Source organism: Pinus tabuliformis, chromosome 8 (assembly GCF_031772625.1).
Source record: "Pinus tabuliformis cultivar Carrire ecotype Pingquan chromosome 8, CPIR1, whole genome shotgun sequence".
Classification (NCBI taxonomy): Eukaryota; Viridiplantae; Streptophyta; class Pinopsida; order Pinales; family Pinaceae; genus Pinus; species Pinus tabuliformis.
In genome coordinates this window covers 1,492,870,758-1,492,897,871 of record NC_142294.1, presented here as the reverse complement: position 1 = coordinate 1,492,897,871, position 27,114 = coordinate 1,492,870,758, and the positions used below count along the sequence as shown (strand labels likewise).

General features: G+C 36.0%; 1 protein-coding gene across 1 annotated transcript in view; it reads right to left on the bottom strand.

The window, feature by feature from the left end:
• Nucleotides 1-27,114, bottom strand: part of LOC149241477 (calcium-transporting ATPase 8, plasma membrane-type-like) — a 244,784-nt gene that overhangs the window by 118,976 nt on the left and 98,694 nt on the right. Inside the window, exon 7 of the mRNA XM_089373995.1 lies at nt 8,861-8,930. Coding sequence (XP_089230121.1) covers nt 8,861-8,930 — 70 coding nt within the window. The remainder of the gene's footprint in view (nt 1-8,860; nt 8,931-27,114) is intronic.

The following is a 27,114-nucleotide window of genomic DNA, read 5'->3' as shown; positions in this document are numbered from 1 at the left end:
ACCTTCCTGTCCAGAACTGTATCTTCCTGCAACTCATTGAGATATTCAGGCAACAGATCATCAATAGAAGGCAATTGACTTTGCTCTTCAGGATCTTCAATTAATGAAGGTTCAAAGAGTCTCAAATTTTCTCTATTAACCATTAAATAAATGTGCATTTAAGCTGGAAAATCAAGGCGAAAAATGTTCTCACCAAGTTTTTCAAGTATCTTGAAAGGCCCATACCTTATTGGCTTCAACTTCTTCCATTCACCTTGCATTTTGTCTTTGCTGATGTATAGCCAGACTTGATCACCAACTTGGAAGCTATGCTCAATTCGATGCTTATCATGCCTTGCTTTGTACTTGGCCTGGCTCTGTTCCAGCTGTTCCTGCACTTCCTAGTGAATTTCTTGGATCTGTTCAATGAACTTGGTTGCTTTGTCCACATCACTGTGTCCATCAACTGCTATGTCTTTACTAAAGACAAAATCCAAGGGAAACTTTGGTGTAAAACCAAAAAAAGTCTCAAAAGGAGGTCTTTGTGTAGAAGAATGTTTAGCACGATTGTAAGCATGTTGCACATAACACAAATGTTCATCCCAAAGCTTGGGATGTTTACTGCAATAACCCCTGAGCAACTGGATCACTGCTCTGTTGACCACTTCTGTTTGGCCATCTGTTTGTGGATGAAATGTTGTGCTCTTCTTCAGTCTGGTGTCCATTAATTCCCACAGACTTGACCAAAACTTCCCAACCAATGGGGAATCTGAATCAGATACAATGCAAGTGGGTAACACAAAATGCACCCAGACATGTTGAAAGAACAACTTCATTGTTTTTTCAGCTATAATCTGCTTGTTACAAGGTATTAAAATACACATTTTGCTAAACATGTCCACAATAACATATAAATAGTCATGACCTTTTCTAGATTTTGGCAATCCCCCAACAAAGTCCATGGAAACACTTTCCCAAGGACGAGAAGGGACTGGAAGTGGAGTGTACAAGCCTAATGTTCTATTGTTGGGCTTGCTTTTAGTACACATGGCACACCCCTTAATATATCTAGAAATTGTCTCATGCATTTTTGGCCAATAATAGAATCTTTGCAGCTGTGCAACTGTTTTACTTACACCAAAATGATCTGATATTTGAGAAGTATGTGCTTCTCGGATTATGTTAACTCTTTTAGTTTGAGGAATGCATAACTTTCCCAAATGATACAAGAGTTGGTCCTTAACATGATAATCCAATTCTTCTTCTTGTTTTCCATGACTTAAAGTTGCATATACATCTTTAAAATCTATATCTTGAGCATATTGTTCAATGTAGCTTTCATGCAATACTGAATTATGCTTAAGTATACTAGATGCATTTATGATTGGTCTGGACAACATATCTGCAACTTTATTATGTATGCCTTTCTTATTTCTAATGACAAGATGAAACTGTTGTAGAAAACCCATCCACCTATAGTGTCTTGATTGCTACAATTTAGTTTGTGAGTGCAAGTACTGAAGTGGTTGACGATAAGTATGTATAACTGTTTCTTTGCCCATTAAGTAAAGTTTCCACTTTTTCACACTCTGCACTAATGCATACAATTCTTTATCATATGTGGGATAATTAACTACTACAAAATTAAATGTCTCAGAATGATAACATATGGGTTTACCGTGTTGCATCAACATTGTTCCCATGGCATAGTCATTGGCATCTGTTTCAATCTCAAATGGTCTTTGAAGATCTGGCAATGCTAGTACTGGCGCTATACTAATATTTTCTTTCAAGATGTCGAAGGCTTTCTATTGTTTGCCTCCCCACTGAAACACCTTGTTCAATCCTGTTAAAGCATGTAAGGGAGCTACAATCAAGGAAAAGTTAGCAATAAAATTTCTCCAATATTGTGCTACTCCTAGGAAGCTTCTAACTTCAGCAGATTTGGGTTTAGGCCAGTTCACAATGACTTCAACCTTAGAGGGATCTATCTTCAGTTCACCACCCCCCACAATATGACCCAAATAATTTAAATATGTTTTGCCAAATTCACATTTTGATAGCTTAACATAGAGATTTTCTCTTTTCAAAACATCTAGAGTCTGCTTTACATGCTTCAAATGTTCTTCCCATGTTTGACTGAAAACAAGAATGTCATCTAAATATACAATTACAAAATCATCAATAAAAGGCTTGAGTACATCATTCATAACTCTCACAAAAGTGGCAAGAGCATTAGTTAAGCCAAAAGGCATAACCAACCATTCATACAACCCTTGCTTTGTTTTGAAACCAGTCTTCCATGCATCTTGTTCTGCTACTCTAACCTGATGGTAGCCACTACGCAAGTCTAACTTGGAAAGGTAAACAACTTCTTTCAGCTGATCCAATAGATCATCAATGCAAGGAAGGGGATAACAATTCTTGATCGTTATTTTATTCAGTGCTTTGTAGTCAATGCACATCCTCCACGAACCATCTTTCTTTCTCGCCAACACGATCGGAGATCCACATGGTGATGTGCTTGGTCTTATGAACCCTTTTTCGAGCAGCTCCTATACCTGCTTCTTGATCTCTGCATTCTCTAAAGCGGATAACCTGTACATTCCGATGTTAGGCAATGGAGCATCTTGCTGCAAATGAATATCATGTACAATTTCCCTTTTGGTGGAAGACCTTTAGGTTCTTGAAATAGGATATCATATTCTGAAACAACGTTTTCTAAATCAGCTTTCTGTTATCATCACAACCCTCAAATACATTGGTTTTATCAGGGTTCTTTTCCTTCACAACCATCAGTAAAAATTGCTTGCATGAATTTACAATTCTTTTCATCTTCCCTAAGTTTATGAGAGAGTAATTATTTTTGAGTTTATGAGCTCTCACAATATATTCTATTCCACCTTTGGTGAGTTGATACTTATTTTCAGTTCTATAGAAAATGGCTTTTCTATCATACAAGCAAGGACTTCCTAAAACAATTCCACATATATCCAAGGGAACTATATCTAACTCAACCTCATCTACAAATGCTAACCCAAAAGAAAACCTAAATTTACATTGTCTAGTCACTTGTAGCTTCGCTTTATCACATACCCAACCTAATGGATATGGATTCTTGTGAGGTGTGGTTATTAATCCCAACTTCTTTACAATTGCTTCAGAAATCAAGTTTACTTGTGAACCACTATCAAATAAAGTATCAATCTTTTGATGCTTGGAAATAACTCTAATCTGAAAAGGCTCATGTCTTTTCCTCTCATTTTCTTCATTATCAATAGTTTGTGCAAAATTACTAGTAGATGCTTCAGAATTTTTACCTTTTATACCTATGGCTGTGACTGTTGTTTCATCACCTGAGTATGACCCCAACTCTTTCTGAATAGCAGCAACAGTCTTCTTCTTCTTGCCATCGAACTTCTTGGGTTTCAGCTCCGATGCAAAGACTAGCAATGTTCATCATCATGTCCATCCTTCTTGCAGTGAGTGCATGAAGGTTTGTTTTTCTGTACAGCATTTGTCTTCCTGTCTTTCCATTTCTACTTCCTATTTTCCTTGTTCTTGCTTGCAGTGAGTTTTGATGATCCTCCAATCTTTGGGTTCACATTCTTGCCTCTAGCCTCTAGATGTGTAGCCTAAACGGATACCTCATCTATGCTAGTGGGGTTAAACATGAGAATGGTGTGCCTCAAATAGCTATGCAGACCACCTATATACTTCAACAAAGTTTCAAGTGAGTCTAGAGAAATGCTTAGAATTAAAGCTCTTTTTCTAAATTCCTAGGTATAGATTTGTACACTTTGCCCCTTTAATTGGCGAATAGTTTTCCAACTCATCATCGCTTGCTGCATATAAGCTAGTGGATAGAATTGTTCTTTAATGGCAGAAAAAAATTCACTCCAGGTAGAAAGAATTTTACCATGCTTCTTCAAATTAGCTTGTGTCCTGCCTTCCCACCACACTAGGGCAGTTCCTCCAAGGCGAAGGCTGGCCAGCTAAATCTTTCTCCTTTCTGAATTGATGTTTTTCACCCTGCAATATACATCAATATGTCTAATCCAGTTATCTGGATTTTCTGCATTTAACTCTTCATCATATATTAGCAAATCAAATTTTACATCTAATTTAATCACATAAGTCTTCTTCTTTTTATTTTCAGGGCTAGAAGGAGGTGATGATGGACGAGGCTCTTCCATTTTCCCTTTGCCTTCTGAATTGGCAACTAGAAGAGGTTCCTCTACCCCTTTGCCTATTTGAGATGTTGAAGGGCTTTCCCCTTGGCCTTTCTTAAATTCTCAGTACATTTCTTCTACCATGGATCTCATGGTCATGAAACTGTCCATGAACTGAGAGTCTGATTCCAAGGGAATTTCTTTTGTCATTTTCCTCCTAGGATAGACTCTTCCAATTTCTGGGTTAGCCTCAGCCAATTCTACTTCTCCTAATTTGAGCTTTGACCTAGTTAGCATTCAACAATCTAGCACAAGCTTGCCTAACCTTAGCAATCTAAAGTTCTGATACCACTTGATCTAAAAATGGGATCTTAGACAATTATTAAGGTATGACAGACTCATGTGCATGGATTTTCCTATGTTACTTTGTGCAATGGATCGATAAGATTGTGAAATACATAGACAATGAAGCAGTTAAATCACATAATAGACAAACACATATAAATATAACAAGTTTAATATGGAGTTCACCCAACACTCCTGGGCTACGTCTCTTGGTATAGCCTTCAGTGGTGACCTCTCTATTATGTCTTCAAAAACAGAGTTTTACAACAGTGAGCTCAAATTGAGCCTCACACAACAGATACAAAACAACAAGGCTTTACTTGGATCCCCCAAGTCTCTTTTGAGTACATAGACTCTCTGTCTCTGTTGCTTTATCTCAACACTACCTCCCTCTGTTTCTGGTAGTCTGTGGCTTTAAAGCCAATTTGCGTTGTCTGTTCATTTCACCTTTTCGGGCTCTCTGGCTTCCCGACCTCTGTCTGCTCAGATCCCTCTCTGAGCATTAGCAACCATTGCTAAACACTTTCAAGGATGGTGGCCACCTGTACTGTAACGAAATGGGTCACTAGGCCCTTGAAATCTTTCGAAATCATCATTCTCTATTTACACAGAGAAATACGTTCAAACACAGGAAAAGTCTGCCAAACATTGTTCATCGGACTTGAAATATTATGAATCCGCCTTATAACTCCTATCAGGTCCGCCTTTTGATTGCATCGCATCTCCACCATTGATTTGGGAGATCCAGATCCAACGGCTGTGGTTCATTTTGGGCGGCCCTTTTGTATGGGGGATAACTGCCCGATAAGGGTGGTTTTCTCTCTCCTCAACCTGGACACATGGCAGCCATTGTATGGGCTCAGGCGGAGCCCGACCCAAACCACTTACTGCCTTTGGTCCTCTCGAAATCCTGCCGTTTTGTGATTTCCCTTTTATATAAAAAAAATACATTAAAACATGAAATCCCACTCATATTAGACTTGAAATAGTATTCAACAGCATTAATAAACTCTTTCGGGTTTGTAACATCACATCGACGCTTTATCCCTTGTATTTTATTTGTTTAACGAAAATGTGGTTTACACTGAAAAAGCGTTGTTTCCAAACTTGAAATATCATCAAATATCGTCAATAGTTTTATCAGGTCCGGCTATCGCGTTCATGGTTATTATCATCCCCGCTCCATTGAAATGTTTCGATGCAATGTTGCGATACGATTGATCGCAATCGCATATCGCACATACCCCAGCCATTGTAAGCGCTCCTTTGTATTTACCGATAGTGATACTGTGATGCAACTTGGGTCGTTGATCTGTGCGCTTGATCAACGGTCCTTGTTGACCCGCTAATCATTGTCGCGTATTCTTTGTGGTCTATGCTGATAGCCTCCCTTTGTCACCGCTGATTGCCATACGTCGATCGGATCTGGACCACTGATCGGACAGATCTTACGGCTCTGATTCAAATTTGCTTTAAACCGCCGATACTCTGTTTTTCAATGATTTCTCTATGTTTTCGCCTCCCGATAGTGTTATCCACCTTTTTTAAAGGTTTTTCTTAGGTGACAGTTTTGAACGTTTAGAAGATTTTGAAGACTTAGAGGATTTTCTAGGATCCATTTGGATCACACGGTGAACAAAAATATAGTTGATTTCGATTAAACTTTAGTCTATCCAATCCTTTCTACAAATATATTATCGGGTGACATATCATTACAAGTTATAGATAGATTCATCATAAGACCGTTATAAATTATAAAATATTATATTATATTATGAACTGCAAAGTAAAAAAGTTCAATTACTATAAAAACAATAAAATGTAGATGTATAATTCATCTAAATTTTTAAGATAAAAGCAATATATTGATTTAAATTATTAATAATAAAAAAGAAAAAATCAATGTATTTGAAAAATAAAAAAATTCAACATGTAGGTTAAATAATATTAACATGTATTTAAAAATATATTAATAACAAAAATAACATTGTCGTGTACAACATAATTTATAAATAAAATATCCTACTACCCATGTTTTATATATATATATATATATATATATAATTTAATTTGTGTAGATTAATGCCTAATGAGAATTTTAAGGCATTAATTTCATTTATATATTTATATAATGTATAAATATATAAAGAGAAAGGGCTATAGATCTATATTAATCAATAATTTATATAAATATTTTTTTAAATTTTGCATTATAAAAATATTTGATTTCTATTAACACTTCTAAATCAATTAAAATGGATCTATAGTGTATAAAATAAAATTATAATTTAGTTAATATAAAATAAAATTATAATTTTGTTAATTTATATGGCTAGGTTCTACATATGGCTCCCAGTTTCGCGAAAATAGTTGCTGACTCAGTTCCGTCCGCTTTTGGAGGGCAAGCTCCTGCTCATATCGTCAGTGAAACCCCAGCTCCCACTATCCAGGTGGTCCAGGCCTCACTCGATGAGACCTTGAAGTTTTCTGAAAGTGTCTCGGTTCAATGGTTTTTGGTTGCAGCTGATAGCTCTCCACAATTGGATCTCGGAGGTATGGAAGCCTGTCATTTCTGATGAAATTAATATTTACCCCTGTGCTAGGAGTTTCTTTATAATAGATTTTGAAAATCCTGAAAGCAGACAACGTATTATAGATTCTGGCCCTTAGTTTTGGGAAAACTCAGGCCTATTCATGAAGCCATAGAACCCATCATTCGATCCCTCAACAACAGTCATAACCTCAGCACCAGTTTGGGTGACATTGCCAAGCCTACCCTTGCATCTCTGGAATCTCTCCTCGCTAAAAGCCATTGGAAATGCAATTGGGAAATTTTACTCAGGTGCCTAGAAAAAGAGGAATATGTCAGAACCACCTATGCACGCATTTGTGTAGAAATGGACTTCAACACCGGATTCCCAGCGGAAATAAACCTAACAAGTAAAGACTATGTGTGAAACGAAAAATTCGATTATGAAAGCGTCATCTTCCGAAGTCGATCCTACTTTGAGACAGGATATCTAGCCAAAAATTGCCCAAAAGCCTCCCAAAAAAATTCTACTAGAAAAAACCACCACAGATCTATTTGGTAGGAAGGAGCACAAAAAGAACACTACACTGTCATCAAAGAAGAATACTCTAGAGAAAACTCTGAATCACGCAAGAAAGAAACAACTCTCAATACAAGCAGGAAGAAAGCCCCGTCCAACAACAAAAATGTGAACTCGACAACCCCTCAAGCATCAACAGTTATGAGGATTCGAATATTGCACAAAATAAATCTTCATTTAACAGCAAAGCAGATCTCCTAGACCAAACTTCTTCTCCGACTATCTTCCAAAAAGACGAACACAATAAATCGTGAAGCTAAGACACCAATATTCCAAGAACCAAAAGAGATAGAAAGAAATGCAAGATAAAAGAAATTGGAAGACCATAGAGAAAAAAAAGAAAGCTACAGCACCAATCTCGCCAAGAAAGACGAGAAGCCAAACAATTAAAAACTAAGAAAATTATAAGTCCGATAGACCAATTTGGTCTCAGTGGACGGTAACCACTATTATCATCATCATCATAATGAAATAACTATTTTGATATTTATTATGCTGTCAACTATTTAATTAAATTAAAATTCTAAAAATCCTATCTGATATGTATTTCTGATATTCAACCAAAACCAAGCCAGAAATATATTCAAACGACTTATCGGTTATGAGGGCCGAAACTGTTCATAGGAACATTGTGTTTTAGTAGCAATGTGAATGACTACGTTCGTTTCTAAACGATGTGCTACCAGAAATGATCACTGCCCGAACAGTGGTAAATGATCCTTAAAACATACGAACACTGCCAACAAAAATGTGATACGCCGATAATTGCCGAGAATACACGAGGAAATCAAGCAGTGTATGCTAAGCTGTCGCCACTGTGTCACGATTTACGTAGATTAAGTGATATTTAAGATTTAGAACAATGATTTGATGGGAATTAAATCTGTTATAACGCATTTTGTTTACACATATCGTTTAATTTACCTAAACTACTTAAGCTACACTTGAGTAATGGATGGGATTAAATTCTATACAAATTATCTAATCTGTACTTTATAAATTAAATTTATATATATATTTAAAACTTCTAATTATAAATCAACTTAAACCATTCAAATGATATATCATAATTTTTATATTTTTATAGAAATATATATTAAGTTATTTATATTAAAAATTATTAATAGATAAAAAAATATCATAGATTACAAATTAATTTAATTTACTAATATTAAAAATAAAAACGTTATGAAATACAAATTGATTTTCATAAAAAGTTTTAAAAGTAAAAACATCTAAAGCAGAAATCCTTACCTGTAACTAGAATGACGAGGATTACAGCGAAAAATATACTTCCACCATCGAACCATCCTTCCTTAATTCCCTGCAAAGTGAAAATAATGCAGAAATAGATTTAGTTATGAAGCAGTTGAACAGAATTAGTTATGAGCAGTTGAACAAGAATTAGTTGTGAGTGGTTAGGAATTGGTTGCATAAGTTTTCCTATATAAGTGTGATGTAATTAAGCAATTGAATTAATGAAGTTGTGTGTCTTTGTGTTGTATTTGTTTTTAATTTCTCAAATATAAAACAACCATGAGGTATTACGTAATATTCCATAGAATTAAAACCACACAAGAAAAACTAATCATTGTTGTTGAAACCATTCTTTTAAAATCAAATAATATAATGTTTACGGTTAATATATTATAGAATTAAAGTCACAAAAAGATAGAGGTGCAATTAGCAGTAAAAAGACCATCTAAATATACTACGCTTCATTCATGGTATAGCATTGAAGATATATATATATATAATTTGAATTTGTTAACCATAATAGGTTAACGGGAATGGAAATAAACGACGTAACGGGAATGGAAATAAACGACGTGCTGAAATGGATAATAATGGAGTATAAAAATCTTTTCTAGATTACTTTAAATTAAAAAAAAAAAAAACTCATATGAAGTAAGAAAGTTACAAAATAAAATTTTGAAATAATAAAAAGGTAAATTGTAAATAGAAAGAAGGGTTAATTACTTTTTTTTTTTCCAGTGGGGAGCAATCCCCGCTCAACAATCACAATATATCATATATCGCTGAAGCGAGCAGATTTCATCATACAATATCGCCGAAGCAAGCAGAATATCAACATCGGAACACATCGGAAACACATACGTCATCATTGAATCACTATTATTGAGTTTAGAGGTGTTTTACAGTCTAGTATGAGGGAGTATGAGGTAGATCTTATATAAAAATGTAAACATAAACTTGTAATATTTAATATTAAATATTTTTAATCTCATGTCAGAGTTATTAATTTATTAATCTAATTATTATTATGTATAGACACAATATTTGAAATATAAAGAGGTTTACAAACATTCAAAAAAGAAGTATGATAAATAAATAAACCATAGGTATGGCAAATAAATAATATATATAGATATATAGATATATATTATATTTACTAGATATGGTAAATAAATAAAAATATAATAAATAAAACATTTTTTTATATATTTACTCCATAAACATCTTTATATTTAAAGAAAAAAAAGAGTCTTATATAGGTGAAGCCTATGGACCAAATACCATGGGGCAAATAATTATTAATACCAAGGGACAAATACCATATTTATAAAGAAGTATGGTAAATAAATAAAAATATAGTAAATAGAATTAGAAATCAACATCTAATTATATCCCAAGCTTATCGGCCAAATATCATGGTAAATAAAAGAGATATGATAAATAAATATAAATATAAAATGGTAGATAAATAAAACCTCTTGTTATATTTACTCCATAAACATCTTTATATTTACTAACACTAAAAAAAGAGGTTTTATTTAGGTGAAGCCTATGGGCCAAATTATTATTAATACCATGCAAAAAAAATGTTATTAACCCTAATATTAATATCAAAAGATTATTATTATTATTATTAAATCTAATATTCATATTAATATATTATAATATTAATATCATTAAATTTATTAACTTTGGATTAATACAATATTAAATTTGTTATATTATGATATATATTAATATATCATGATATATATTAACTCTAGATATATATGGGAGGGAAGAACAAAGACATAGAGTGATAAAGGTGGAGAGATATGGGAAGTGACAAGGGAGATTTGGAGATAAATTGAAGGAGAGGGGAGACGAGGAATGAAGAGAGAGAGAGGGAGAGGAGTGAGAGAGGGAGAGAGAGACACAGAGATGGAGGGGGGAGATAGAAGAGAGAGGGAGGGAGACAGTGAGAGGATTGGAGAGAGAGAGAGAGAGATGGGGGAATAGAGAGGGAGGTAGGAGAGGAAGGGAGAGAGAGGAATGATGAGAGAGGACTTGAGAGAGAGGAGGAGAGGTATGGGGATATAGAGAGATGGGGTTGGAGGGGGAGATAGGGATGGAAGAAGAAATACATAGTGAATGAGAATTGGAGAGAGAGAGGGAGTGACAAAGGAGAGATGTAGAGAGAGGGTGTATGTTTAGGGGTGAGATAAAGAGACAAAGAAGGAGAGATAGAGAGAAGGGGGGAGAGAAGGGGAGAGGGAGGGATATAGTAACATACTTGGAGAGAGTGTGTGTGTGTGTGATGGGGGAAGATAGAGGATTGGAGGGAAGAGAGAGAGAGAGAGAGAGAGAGAGAGAGATGAGGGACGTAGGAGAGAAAGAGAGAGAGAGGAAGAATGAGAGAGAAGACTTGAGAGAGATGAGGAGAGTGATGGGGGAAGAGAGAGGATTTGAGAGAGAGAGGGAGAGGGGGGAGAGGGAGAGAGAGAGAGATGGGGAAGAGAGAGGGAGGTCGGAGAGAAAGGGAAAGAGATGAAATACGGGAGAGTGAACTTGAGAGAGAGGAGGAGAGAGGGAGAGATAGGGAGATGGATTTAGAGGGGGAGAAGAGGAAATACATAGAAAGTGAGAAGTGAAGAGAGAGAGGGAGTGACAAGAGAGAGATGGAGAGAGTGTGTGTATGTTTGGGGGTGAGATAAAGAGATAAAGAAGGAGAGATGGAGATAATAGGGGAGAGAAGGAGAGAGGAGAGAGGGAGGGATATAGTAACAAAGTTGGAGAGAGAGAGAGAGGTGGGATAGAAAGGGGAGAGAGGAAGGAATAAAGGGATGATGTGAGAGAGTGGAGAGAGGGAGGGAAAGAGAGATGGAGTTGGAGGGGGGGAGAGGGAGGCAAGAAGAAATAAATAGAGAAATAAAGGTGGAGAGAGAGAGAGAGAGAGAGGGAGACGAGGATGGAGAGATAGATAGATAGATTGGAGAAAGAGAGTGTATGTTTTGGGGGTGATATAGAGATACAAAGGGATATAGAGATATAGATAGAAAGTGAAGAGAGGGAAGAATAGAGAGATGGAGAGAGGGAGTGATAGACGGAGAGATTGATAGATATGGAGTGAGAGAGCATGTGTGTTTGAGGGGGTGAGATAGATAGACAAAGAAGGAGATATGGAGGGAGATATAGATATAGATGGAGGGGGGAGGGACGGCAGAAGATTTCTTGCACTAGATACATTGATTTCAGTGTAGATGGTGATTTCTAATCCTATTTGATTTCTTGCACTAGATACATTGATTTTAGTGTAGATGTTGATTTCTAATGATATTTGACTGTTTGCACTAGATGCGTTGATTTCAATGTAGATTATTTCTAATACTATTTGATTTATTGCACTTAATTCATTGATTTCAGTGTAGATGGTGATTTCTAATCCTATTTGATTTCTTGCACTAGATGCATTGATTTCAATGTAGATGTTGATTTATAATCCTATTTTCTTACTTGCACTAGATGCAATGATTTGAGTGTAAATTTTGATTTCTAATCCTATTTGATTGCTTGCATTAGATGCATTGATTTCAATGTATATGTTGTTTTCTAATCTTATTTGATTGCTTGCATTAGATGCATTGATTTCAGTGCATATGTTGATTTCTGATTTGATGTAATTGGATGTATGATGGTATATTAATTTTAAAGTGATTAGATTAACTTTGTGCATTGCTTTCAGGGTAAGCACAAAAAACTATTGACAATGTACATTGATTTTTGTGTTATAGTAATTCAACCTATTATTATTAGATAGAAATAGAGACAAGGTATGATGTTTACTACAATAGCTCGAGCTAAAGATTTAAATGGTTTACGATTTAACCTGTCCTTTTCATATAATCGATATGAAAAGATGACAAAAATAACAAGGGTGACAATAAGAATAGTAGAAGAAAATAGTTTGAAATTAATTAGAATGAAGACTATTTGTAATTTACTATATCCTTATTATTCACATTTTCTATCATTCAATACTATTACATTATCACTTTACATTCAAAATTTTCATTTTATCATTTTTCATCATTAAAGTTATTAACAATATTTATCATCTCAACAAATTGAGGTAACTAAGAAAATTTAAAATTAAAATTAAGAGATTAATATCAGACATATTTAGCATATTTAAAATGATTATATTAATATTAGATGAATTTACATATCATAGATAAAATTAATCATATGTTCGTTAGATTTTCTTTGGCCACACATGACTGAAACTGGCCTAGATCCATCTTAACTCTAGATCTATCAAGCACCGATAGGGATCAAATCTCTCGAGGTGCAAACCTTTCCTCAAGTTTTGCACTCAAAAAAGAGGTTTTCACTTCGAGAGATTTGATCCCTCTTGGTGCTTTATAGATCCGGAGTTAAAATGGATCTAATCTGGTTTAAAAAACAAGGATGATAATGTCCACCTGAAGAAATTATGAGATAATGATAATGTCACCAATTGAGGGCAACGACATAAGAATTTGGCTTGCACATGAGCATTGTTACAAAGCACAAATCCTCATAGACAATAATATGACTATTACCCATAAATTTGAGCACAAATCCCCATATACAATAAGATCCCTAGTAACCACAAGTCTGACTCTTTCCACCACCAACAATATTAATCTCAGTAGGAATACATCTTATGAACTCTAGTCGTTGATTTTTGAACATAATTTTCTATCGAGAATTTAGTATCACATCAGCAACATGGTAGACGTTATAGGTTCACTTCACTAATTTGGAGGAGGACACTAGCGTTACGAAAGGAGTCTCAAAGGTTCCTTCACAACTCAACTAGCTAAAAACATGATTCTTAGATGGTTCCATTTGAAACTTGGATGAGTAAGGGTGTAGCAATGGAGGAATGATTCAAGATGAGTGGAGCGTAGAAAGCACAAAATGAGAGAAAGGAAACAGGCATGTGGAGGAGAGATACAAGGTAATGACCACAAGGGTTTAGGACTACAAATAAATGGTTGGAAAAATGATTAGAATTGTTTAGAATGATACAACTCACCAATTTGGAGAGGTAAATATGATGCATTTATATGCAAGACCTGATATCATATTACACTGTACACGTCATAATAAAGGATAAGTGTGAATTGTTTTTTATTCAAATAATAAATGTATAAAGACATGTATTTATGACCTTTGGATTCTTCTTCCAAGGTTCGTTGGACTTCCAATGATAATTAAAGTTCCTCATGATAATCCTAATGGATTAGGTATCTAACATTACCATCCATGAATCAAGGAGAAGTACTAAAAGGTTTTTTGGATAATGTTTTACTTGGAGAAAAATACTTTCTATTTTATTTTTAAATATAATATTATGTGTGTACATCAATGTAGATTCAAACCATCAGACACAAAATCTAGAACAGTAAGGGTGAATACAACAAAATTTTGTTGAGAAATAAGTTATTTGTTACATATTTAATTAAATTTTGAAATAAAAATACATAAAGATTAATGTTGTACTGTTAAGAATTAACATGGGAAAGACGAGCAAGGAAATTTCCAGAAAAGGATTTAAGCCCTTGAGTTGTGTTTAATTCATCTCAAAAAAGAAAATTTATAATACATCAATGATCACTAGATCTAGAAGATCTAGATCACACTAACAAATCACCAGTGGATCACCAGAACACCTCATCAAGATAAGAATAAAAATTGTATTCTTGAACTTTTTGATTGTCTAGGGACTCATAGTTTAACATTTCCCCCCTCAATCACAAGATTTAATAATTTTAGCAATAACATTTGTTATCTTCAATCTAAAATTGTTGAATTGAGTTTTGATGAAGATATGCCTAAAAATCGCCAACATTTGAATGCCTTGAAGTGATCAATTTTCATCTCTAAACATTTCCACTAAAATGATTATTGAATAGACTAGTTGTTACGCTGGAATTATCCATTTTTGAGGAAATGTTGATTTATTTGACTTATTTGACTTTCAATAGTTGATTCTTGAAAGGATCCAAGTTGGGGCTTTGGATTCTTTAGGTGGTGGCTAATCTAGTTTACAACTAACTATATTTAATGGAGACTGTTGGTTTCTAGTGTACCACTAACCAAACTACTTTGAATAATGCAGTGGCTTTTGGATGAACACTATCCGCTAGCCAATCTTCCTTGAATGAGATATTGTTTTTTGATGACCACTAACCAATGTTCTTTCAGTAATGTGGTGGTTTTTGGATGATCACTAACCAATCCAACTTGATTTAAATAATGGGGTGGTTTATGGATGACCGCTAACCAATCTTCACATTATCAATTTACTCCCCTCCTTAAAGATGTGGGAGAGTTTCTTTTATCATTTTTCTCCCCCCTTTAGATGCAAAGAGGACCATCTTTCTTTAGAATTACTAATTGATTTCTTTTGTTTATTTTTTCATGTGGCTTTATCTTTACCTATGCCTTGACCAGATTATACAACTTATACAACTTCTTTACTTCTATATTCCATTTCTAGGAATTTATCCATCCATAATTAACTATTTTTTAAAATATTTTTTTCTTTCAACATCTTTCTGATAAATGATTTGTCCTCCTACAACAAAGACGAGGATGGAGATCAAAACAATGACTCTCCATGTGACCATTTCTCTCACAATGTTGGAACTTTTTATCAACATTTTTAACTTTATTAAGAAATTCTGCACTAACAAATTGAACTCGTTTGGAGAAATTTTGAATATGAAAATTGTTGCCTTTGGTGTATTCTAGTTCATGTCAATTTTTGTTGAATGAAATTTCTTTCCAAGATTTGAAAATCATCTTGGAAAGGTCATTTTCTTGTTCTTTTTCTTCTTCACAACTACTACTATTGATGATATTATGTATTTGATTCATTGATTTCATTAAGTCATATGTATCACAATGTGCATCAAGCGCCTATATTAAGTCATGGGTGTCATAAATTACATCAACATTTGTCATTATTTCAACTATATCACATGTTGCATCAAATTTTGTATTAGATTTTTAGCACAACTCGTTGCATCAATTTTATTTCAACAACCTATTGGATAAGTTCATTTGTTTCACAAATTGCATTCATTATTTGGATAAGATATTATGTTTCATATATTGCATCTACCTTTGTTGTATATCTCACATCATTCATATCATTAAGTATATCTTGCTTTTGCCTCAATTTTACCTAGAGTGCATCAATCAATTGTTCTTTCATATCTATTTCCTTTTGAATATCTTTTGTTGCTACTAGTGTGTCAACCATTGGATCAATTATGGTTTTATTTTTCTTTAATTTCCACTCAAGTACTTTAAATTCATTATGCAATTCATGGTTCAACTCTTGAAAAACCTTAATTTCTTGAGAGGAATTTTGTAGATGTTTTCCACCTTTACCCATTTTTATTTATTTATTTTATAGTATAAAAGTCATTATATTGTAATTACTTACATAGATAATGCATCTGAAATTTGTCTCATTAGTACGACTTATGCATCACAAGAATCTAAGGTTTACTTTCTCTTGGTTAATAGCTTTAACAATTACTAATGTCATTATCAATGTCAATGGATGATGGTTTATCCCCTTGATATAGCCTTAGAAACCACCCCTATGTTCCCTAGAGGATTCAATCATATTCATCACTCAGACACTATATAATTTTCCCAAGGAAACATAATTTTGAGCATGATTGTGACCATCTGTTAAGTTTAGGTATGTTCTATGCTAGAGAAATTTATTTAAATTTTCATAGCTAGCAATCACATCAGCATTAAGATTAACTGCAGATAGAACATAACTATAAATCACAGAAGACAAGCCAAGGCAAGAGGACACAAGATATGGCACAAGCTAGGGACAAACCCCACAATGTGTGGGGAAACCCTTTGATTAAATCTTCTTTTATCTTCAAAGTTTAGCAGAGAAAGAGAGAGAGAGAGAGAGCACATTTACAATAGAAGTCAACACTTTGACTTATCTAGATCTAGCATAGATCATTTTTTATAATGATGAGATCAGTTGAAGACATTCTGCATCTCGTCCATTTGCTGTACCTTATAGTGTACTGCACCACGCTGCACTAATCATGATAATCATCCTGCTTCATGCTGCCCATGCTTATGATTGCACTCATCATGGTGTTGTCCATGGTCCATGTATCATTGTGCTATTCATGCACATTAAATCATAGTTGTGTCCTTATGATAATATGCCCTTCTGCCTGCATGGATATTTATTGCCATAACCTGCATATATATACCTTGCCATGTATATATGTTGTACTGCAGATTTGCCTGCGTATATGAGCATAGATCAGAATATATGAGTCTTCATATACCGTATATCACTGTCCATATATATATATATATATATATATACATCATGTAACTTGAATCACCCCAACGTATATATATTGCTACTCATCATCCAGCGTTTATGTTACAACTCAATGACCAACATTTACATAAATATGACTATGTTCATAACGATTATGACCCATATCTCTCTACGTTCCATTCATCAGAAATATAATTGCGTCCATAATGAATACGACCCGTATCTTTGCATTCCATGCATTATAAATATAATTGCATGAATATGATCCATATATCGATAGGGCTGTCCACGTAGGTTTTCTTTGCTGCAGCGTATGACTGTCCAGCGTTTACATATAACCATTACTGCAACGCATGACTGTGCGTACATATGACTGTGCGTGCAGAGTATAGCGTATAAGTGTTGTGCGTATGTGTAATATTATGACTGCGTTCACCTGAGACTTCACGTCCTTAAACCACGCTGACAGATCCTGCATATATATATATATATCTATCTATCTATATATATATATATATATATATATATATATATATATATATATGCCTCCACTACGCTGCCAGAATGCCTGCGTTCCATATTTATGTGACTGCCCACTACGCTGCCAGAATGCCTGCGTTCCTATATGACTGCATTTACATACATATGCTCATTCCCATATGCGTATTATAACTGCGTGGAGGTATTATCCATAACCAGTGTAATCTGAATAGCATAATGTGTCCACTGTATTTATTATGAACTGCATATATGAACCATAGCGTGAACTGTGTATATATATATCCACATCTCTATTAAACTATGTTGCCAGACCTGCGCACTAGGTCTTTTGTTGATGCATATTTTACATAGATGAACGTGGCTTCATGGTCCTTCATGACTAGCGTTATGACTCCAGGTCTTCCAGGAGCAGATTCTCACATTGACTGCGGCTAAGGCACGTCTGAACTGTGGCTAGGTCATAGTAGAACTGCGGCTAGATCATCATCTCCACAACGTACAGCAGCTAGGGTATCATCCAAGGCCAATGTATTCTTCTTAGTGTCTCTCCTTCACCAATAACCCAAGATGTGGAGAGGAGGATATCACTTGAAGAATATGTTGTTTTAATGACTCCAAATCCTCTCTTATTTATACTAAAATCGGATGATTGAGTAAACATGATGTTTGGGCTTCTAGAGCCTACGTAAGAGCTGGTCAGCTTGATAATAACTACATAAACAAAATAAATTCATATCTCCATAAATACTTATCGGAATCGGATGATCTTTGGATCAATCCTACACCTCTCGACGAGAGGGACCCAATAAAAATATCAGCTGCCATAAATAAGCTAACCCACATGGAGTTTGGCCCTAGTTGCCAATTTAACACTCCCTCTCAACTAGGGAGAACTCCATCCATTGATCCATAAGTCTAACTGTACTATCTCTGCCATCAATGCCCTGCACTATTCTGCCCAACTTTGCTCAGCTTTGTTGGCTCTGCTCTACTCTGCTCAGCTCTGCTGGCTTTGCTCTGCTCGGATCAGCTCTGTTGGCTCTGCTCAGCTCTGTACAGCTCTGCTAGCTCTGCTAGCTCTACACTGCTTAGCTCTGCTAGCTCCACTCTGCTCAGCTCTGCTGAACTATGAAGAAGAAGATTGATCAAGAATGCCTCATACCATTCTCCACTGACCCGACGTCAGACTCAGAGTGCGTACCACTGGTCCCAGACTAGCCTCAACCGACTCAAAGTCAGCGTCATAGTAGGTACCACGCCTACTACTGGTCCCAGACCAGTATCGCAGTCTCAGAGAGTTACCACTGGTCCCAGACCAGTCTCAGCGAACTCAAAGTCAGCGTCATAGTATGTACCACTCTCATTGGTCCTAGACCAGTACTGCACTAACACGAAGTCAGTCTCAGAGCATGTACCACTGGTCGTAGACCAGTCTCAGCCAACCCGAAGTGAGCGTCATAGTATGTACAACTCCTACCACTAGTCCTAGACCAGTATCATAGGCTCAAAGAGTGTACTACTGGTCCCAGACCAATCTCAACCGACCCGAAGTCAGCATCATAGTATGTACAACTCTCACTGGTCCCAGACCAGTCCTGCACTGACACGAAGTCAGTCTCGGAGTATGTACCACTGGTCCCAGACCAGTCTTAGTCGACCCAAAGTCAGCGTCATAGTATGTACAACTCCTACCACTGGTCCCAGACCAGTATCATTGATCCCAGATCAATGGACTACATCCTAGCGTAGGGAGTACAGTAGATACAATGATGCATCCAATGGTACTATTATGGTCCCTAACTTCATTTCCCTACTCATTGATCAGATGACAGGTACTTCCCATGAGTCCCAGACTGCATGGGTAGGATGCGTCGACAGGAGAACTTAATCAATCTTGTCCTCATAGGAGAACACATCAATCCTGCTACACAGGAGAGCAAATCATCCTATTCCACAAGATAGCGAATCTTCTTGTCCCACAAGAGAGCGAATCATCTTGTTCCAGTGCACACCACCAAGGGAGGGTGAGTCACCCTGTGGTCGTATGTTGCTCCAGTAGAACTGTGAGCCCCCTAGAGCTCCCAGAGCTCAATGTATGCAATATGCAGGACCCTTTTACAAAGGTCTCTTGATGACTCCAAGTCATTCGGGAAAATCACAAATTTGATCTTTCCTCAGGGTTCTGTCCTATACATCATCTCAGAGCAATGGAGCCTCCTTGATCACCGAATTACCATATCCCAGATAAGGTAGTATTTGATGTCTATCTGCTGGAGCAATTTTCAAATACGAGATTCCTCAATAATCGAATCCCACCTCTGGTTGTCACAGAGAATCACAATGGTATTCATCATGTGTACAAACAGCTCACTGAAGAGCTTCAACAACCAGACTACCTCACAGAAGGCCATATTGTTAGCAATGTATTCTGCCTTGGTGGTGCTCAGAGTCATCGACTTCTGCTTCCTGCTCATCCAGGATATCGAGGCAGATTCCAAGAGAAACAACACTGCGAAGTGCTCTAGTGATCCTCCATACTGCCTGCCCACTCATCATTTGAATAATCATGTGGTTTCATATTTCCAACAGTGTATCTCAATTCATGAGAGATTGTGCCCTGAAGATATCTCAGAATATTCTTGGCACCAATCCAGTGAGGCTTAACCACATATGAGCTCACCATGCTAACTGCAACATAGATGTCCGAACAGAGGTTCTCCAAGAACATCAACGCGAATGAGTTTATGAAACTCAGAGACATTTCCCAAATCAGGTTCGACATCACTACCATATAACTTCTGAAATTTAAGATCCTTGAGTTAGTCACAGGCTTGTAGCGCACATTCAGAATCTAACTCCCTCTGTCTCGTATAAATGAGAGGGTCTGCACCTGTCAGACATAGGTGTTGGTACGAGAGGTTTATCATCCACAACCTTCGAGTAATGGTTTGGATCAGTTTCACTCCTAGTGAATCTTAGCTGAATTAGACAGCTATCAATCCTCTCATACTATGCCCGAGGTGTTTTTCTTCAAGCTATAGAGGGCTTTCTTCCACCTATATACAGAGATTCCCGATCATGAGTCTCAAACTCCTCGAGTTGTTCCAAGCTTGTTGACCTGTTGCATGAGGGAAATGATCTACTTATAATATTTTCCTTCGGTACATTTTAGACATGTACCTTCATGCTTCTTTTTGAATTCAGGCATCCTAGTCACCATCTGACTCACAGACCTCCGGTGCTGAGTCAATGGACATTGTCCCCAGTGGACTTCTTGCAACTTAATACAACCCTGAACTCAAAAAAATCTTTGAAAGATCTATTTTCAAACACGTACCTTTCCATCGATAAGTGCCACCCTGTAACCTTTGACTTCCATTTCCGAGATGGACACTAGGTTCTTCTTTCGATCAGTTACATAAAAGAGATTCAGGGGTTCCTTGATTTCATGGAAGAGTCAACCATTTCCTTGATGACTTGCATTACCAGTCATTCCTTGGATCATTGAAGATGTCCCAGGAATGATTGTTATCTTCATCAAGAGATGTGTCTCTACCATTCAGACACTCCTTTGCATAACGACTGAACTTATTTCAACAAGGCATCCAACTTTCCTTCCACCCTTAGATCCGAACTTCCCAATGAAGTTATCTTTAGATGGGCCATCAGAAACTTCCGTTGCGCCATTCTGATAACATTCTCTGCTTCGGCTTCTCCCTTAGTGAATGAGAAGCGGGATAATGATCCCATTGATCCTTTTGTCTAGTCCCAACTACCTTTGGTGATTGCTCTTTCACTCTTGCTTGGGAATTGTCTTCGACTCAGCTCTGATTCCATGTTAAGTTTAGGTATGTTCTATGCTAGAGAAATTTATTTAAATTTTCATAGTTAGCAATCACATCAACATTAAGATAAACTGCAGATAGAACATAACTATAAATCACAGAAGACAAGCCAAGGCAAGAGGACATAAGATATGGCGCAAGCCAGGGACAAACCCCACAATGTGTGGGGAAACCCTTTGATCAAATCTTCTTTTATCTTCAAAGTTCAGAAGAGAAAGAGAGAGAAAGAGAGAGAGAGAGAGAGCACATTTACAACAAAAGTCAACACTTTGACTTATCTAGATCTAGCATAGATCATTTTGTATAATGATGAGATCAGTTGAAGACATTCTGCATCTCATCCATTTGCTGTACCTTACAGTGTACTGCACCACACTGCACTAATCATGATAATCATCCTGCTTCATGCTGCCCATGCTTATGATTGCACTCATCATGGCGTTGTCCATGGTCCATGTATCATTGTGCTATTCATGCACATTAAATCATAGCTGTGTCCTTATGATAATATGCCCTTCCGCCTGCATGGATATTTATTGCCATAACCTGCGTATATATACCTTGCCATGTATATATATTGTACTGCAGATTTGCTTGCCTATATGAGCATAGGTTAGAATATATGAGTCTTCATATACCGTATATCACTGTCCATATATATATACATCATGTAACTTGAATCACCCCAACATATATATATTGATGCTCATCATCCAACGTTTATGTTACAACTCAGTGACCAGCGTTTACATAAATATGACTATGTTCATAACGATTATGACCCATATCTCTCTATGTTCCATTCATCAGAAATATAATTGCGTCCATAATGAATACGACCCGTATCTTTGCATTCCATGCATTATAAATATAATTGCATGAATATGATCCATATATCGATAGGGCTGTCCACGTAGGTTTTCTTTGCTGCAGCGTATGACTGTCCAATGTTTACATATAACCATTACTACAACGCATGACTGTGCGTGCAGAGTATAGTGTATAAGTGTTGTGCGTATGTGTAATATTATGACTGCGTTCACCTGAGACTTCACGTCCTTAAACCACGCTGACAGATCCTGCATATATATATATATATATATATATATATATATATATATATATATATATATATATATATAGATATATATATATATATATATATATATATATATATATATATATATATATATATATATATATATATATATATGCCTCCACTACGCTGCCAGAATGCCTGCGTTCCTATATGACTGCATTTACATACATATGCTCATTCCCATATGCGTATTATAACTGCGTGGAGGTATTATCCATAACCAGTGTAATCTGAATAGCGTAATGTGTCCACTGTATTTATTATGAACTGCATATATGAACCATAGCGTGAACTGCGTATATATATGTCCACGTCTCTCTTAAACTATGTTGCCAGACCTGCGCGCTAGGTCTTTTGTTGATGCGTATTTTACATAGATGAACGTGGCTTCATGGTCCTTCATGACTAGCGTTATGACTGCGGCTCTTCCAGGAGCAGATTCTCACGTTGACTGCGGCTAAGGCACGTCTGAACTGTGGCTAGGGCACAGCAGAACTGCGGCTAGATCATCATCTCCACAATGTACAACAGCTAGGGTATCATCCAAGGCCAACGTATTCTTCTTAGTGTCTCTCCTTCACCAATAACCCAAGACGTGGAGAGGAGGAGATCACTTGAAGTATATGTTGTTTTAATGACTCCAAATCCTCTCTTATTTATACTAAAATCGGATGATTGAGTAGACATGACGTTTGGGCTTCTAGAGCCTACATAAGAGCTGGTCAGATTGATAATAATTACATAAACAAAATAAATTCATATCTCCATAAATACTTATCGGAATCGGATGATCTTTGGATCAATCCTACACCTCTCGATGAGAGGGATCCAATAAAAATATCAGCTACCATAAATAAGCTAACCCACATGGAGTTTGGCCCTAGTTTCCAATTTAACACCATCATAAATAACAGAGTGTAATTGGTCATGGGCTACACCACTTGTAGCATGCAATGCTCAAGGATTGTGTCAAGCTAGGATGGTAAATCAAAAATATGATTTGCATTAATGTAAACATTATTATATAGCACGTGGAGGTGTGACCTTTGGGATTCTTATTCCAAGGTCACTTCCAGTTCAATCCCTCCCCCCCAATCTGAAGGTATGTTTGTGAGTCTAAGCATCATTCTAAATCTTTAAAACTTTTATCTTCTAAGTGTTTTAGTGAAGATGTCTACAATTTTCCAATTGTGGAACAATGTCATAGATGAATAGACTTGGATTCTACATGATGTCAAATTATTTGATACTTTGTGTTGAGATGTTTGGTTCGATCATGGAATTTAAGATTCTTGGCAAACTTAATTGAAGAAGTATTGTTGGGGAGTTGAGTTCACTTGTTTCTCTTGCAAGTCTTAAAGAATTTTCCTGAGCCACACAGTCTCCTTGGTTGCTTCTATAGCTACCACATATTCTTCCTTTGTTATGGAATATACTAGAACTAGCTATTTGCATGACCTCTAGGAGACAAATCCTAATCCAAGACTCATAGCATATCCTGAAGTAGACACACTATTCTCCTTATCTCCAATAAAGTCTAAATAAGAATATCTAATCAAGCTGAAGTCATCCACCTGTGAATATTCCAGTCCAATGTGTTGAGTTTCTTTCAAGTACTTTAGATATTATTTTCGAGTAGATCAGTGTCCTTCACAAGGATTTTGCATAAAATTGGAAATGATTCCAACAACAAAATAAGTGTTTGGTATGGTAGTGGTGAGGTATATAAGACTTCCCACAAGTTTTCTATACTTAGTTTCATCCTCAAATTCATTTCCTTTTTTAGATGTGACCTTCAAATTTTGTTCTATTGGAGTGGACAAAGGATCACATTTAGTCATGCCAAACTTATTCAACAATTGTGCAATGTAATTATTTTGAGAGAGGAATATATGACTTGGATGTTGGGTCACTTCAATGCCCATGTAGTAGTGAAGGTGTCCCAAATTTGTCTGCTCAAATCCTTTCTTAAACTCTTTGTTTATGGATGCAATACGGTTTTGATTGTTCCCTGTTATCAACAGATCATCTACATATACCACAAGATAAACAAAAAAGTTTCCAACTTTCTTGAAAAATAGAGTTCCATCATATATATTAAAGTGTTTGAAATTTAATTTCAAAAGATACTCATTCAAATTTTAATACCAGGCTTGAGGTGCTTATTTTATACCATATAAGGATTTTATGAGTTTACATACTTTTTTTTCTTGTCCCTTAACAACAAATCCTTTTGGTTGAGAAATGAAGACATTTTATTTCAAGTGCCCATTTAACAAAGTGGTCTTCACATCCATCTTATGGACTTGCCATCCATTTTGACTTGCCAAGGAAAGGAGAGTTTGAATGGTAGCCCATTTTTATATGGGGGGTATCTTCACAAATGACAACTTCTTCACAAATCAGTTTGCTCTGAGTCTTGATTTTTGATTTTCAAGTGAGTTTTCGGATTTATACTTATTCTTGTAGACCTATTTGCATCCAATAGGTTTGGCTCCAAATGGACAACCCACCATGTTCCATGTTCCATTCTTTCTGAGAGAATCATACTCCTTTTGCATTACTTCTTTCCATTCATCATGACACACAACTTATTTATAGGAATATGGTTCAAAATTAGTAGACCAATCCAATTCAAAATCATATGAAACATCCATATCATCAACAGAATCAGAATCTTCTACATCACCTCCATTTTTTTTTGTGGCACTTCTAGTTCCTTCCTTTTCGACTTCATCGGGATGAACATTTTTAAGGGTTTTGGTGAGAAAGTTGGGGGGACATTTTTGATATGTTATAGATTTCTTATTGATTGAGATGGGTATGCATCAATATTTATCCTTACAATCCTCTCAATCACTTCACCTAAAGGGTCTTTTTCAGTTGAAGGAGTGGTTGGAACTTTGTGAGGGGGAGATAATTCTTCATAAGGAGATTTCATAGACTAAACCAAGATAGGGATGTAGAAAAATGTGTAACTAGTTTTAGTCTTCATAAATATGAAATGTACTTTTCATTCTTGTATATTGTAAAATTAAAGGGAATTATTATTACTATTTTTGGAGCCTGGGTTTCATGCTTAGGGTCTTCTATTTTATAGGTCAAGCACCCATTGAGTGCTTGTAGGGATTTTCCTAGGTCAAGAAGTCAAAAGAGTCATTGTCATAAGTTGAAGACCCCATCAAGAAAATCGTAAATTGTAAAGAAAATTATTTTTTTCGTTTAAAAGTATCAAAATACCCTTCAATACCAGTTCATCCTAATAGTTAGGAATTCGACCTATTTTGAGTAGCCATGTCCACCTTGAGAAGCCTATATAAAGGAGGTAACTCAACCTCCTTGGGACATACTCATCATTCACTCACTAAAGAGAAGGAGGAAGAAGAAGAACGAAGCGAAGAAGGAAGAGGACGAAGAAGACTTTGTTTTGGTCTATTTCTCTCTCACACAGGCGAAGGAAGGATAAGATTTCAACAATAGATCTAGGGTTTTCTTCTATGGGTTTGATCTCGAAGAAAGGAAGGAAAGAAGGTCGAGGGAAGGCCATAAGAAGCCATCCTTAGCCTCCAAAAGGAAGATAATTCCAAGCGAAGGTCTAAGGAAATACTAAGAGGCTAAAATAATCTCACACGTGTGGAAACAATAACTGCAGGAGGGCTGAAAATTTCAGGTCTACATTGGGGGTTGAAATTTTGCAGTTGGAGGTCGAAATTGTGCTACTGGAAGAGATTTGACTAAGTTTGACATGGAAAAGGAAAGCACATCATCAAGAAAGGTTGGACTTGGTTTTGGAGGGTATTGGTCTTGGTCTAAAGTTCTTGAAAATTTTCAATTGAAGAATCTATAAGGAAGAGAAGAGATTTGCGGGTTTTCCTCTCAAGTGGAGAGGTTTTGACCCTGGCTTACAGCCTATATTTTGTGTTCTTGTTATTATTATTTTTTGTAGTTGTTTGATGATATACAAACATAATAATATGTAAAGAACCTAATAATTAAGAAAAAGTAAAAAGACATCACAAGAAGTTATTAATAGAATAAAAATCACTCTAATCTTTGCCCTAATAGATTCCTCAACATGGTATTAGAGCTAAGGTTGGCTAAGGGCATTATGAAGATCTCTACTACATTGAAGAAGTTTCTAAAGAAGTGTTCAAAGGTATAAATCCATCTCAAGAAAGGCATCAAAGAAGTATGGAATCTCCTATTTACTCCAAAGAAGGAAGTTACCAAGACAAAGGACGAAGGACTCTTCTCAGCACGCACTAGCACATTTCAAGATGAGAGCATTTGGGTGATCGATAGTGGAGCATCAAGAACAAGAAACGTAATACATTATAAAAATAAAAGTATTCTTACTCCGTAAAACTTGGAGATAATAAGAGCTATTATGTGAGAGGAATCAAATCAATCTCGATAGAACTAGAGACTAGAGGTTGTA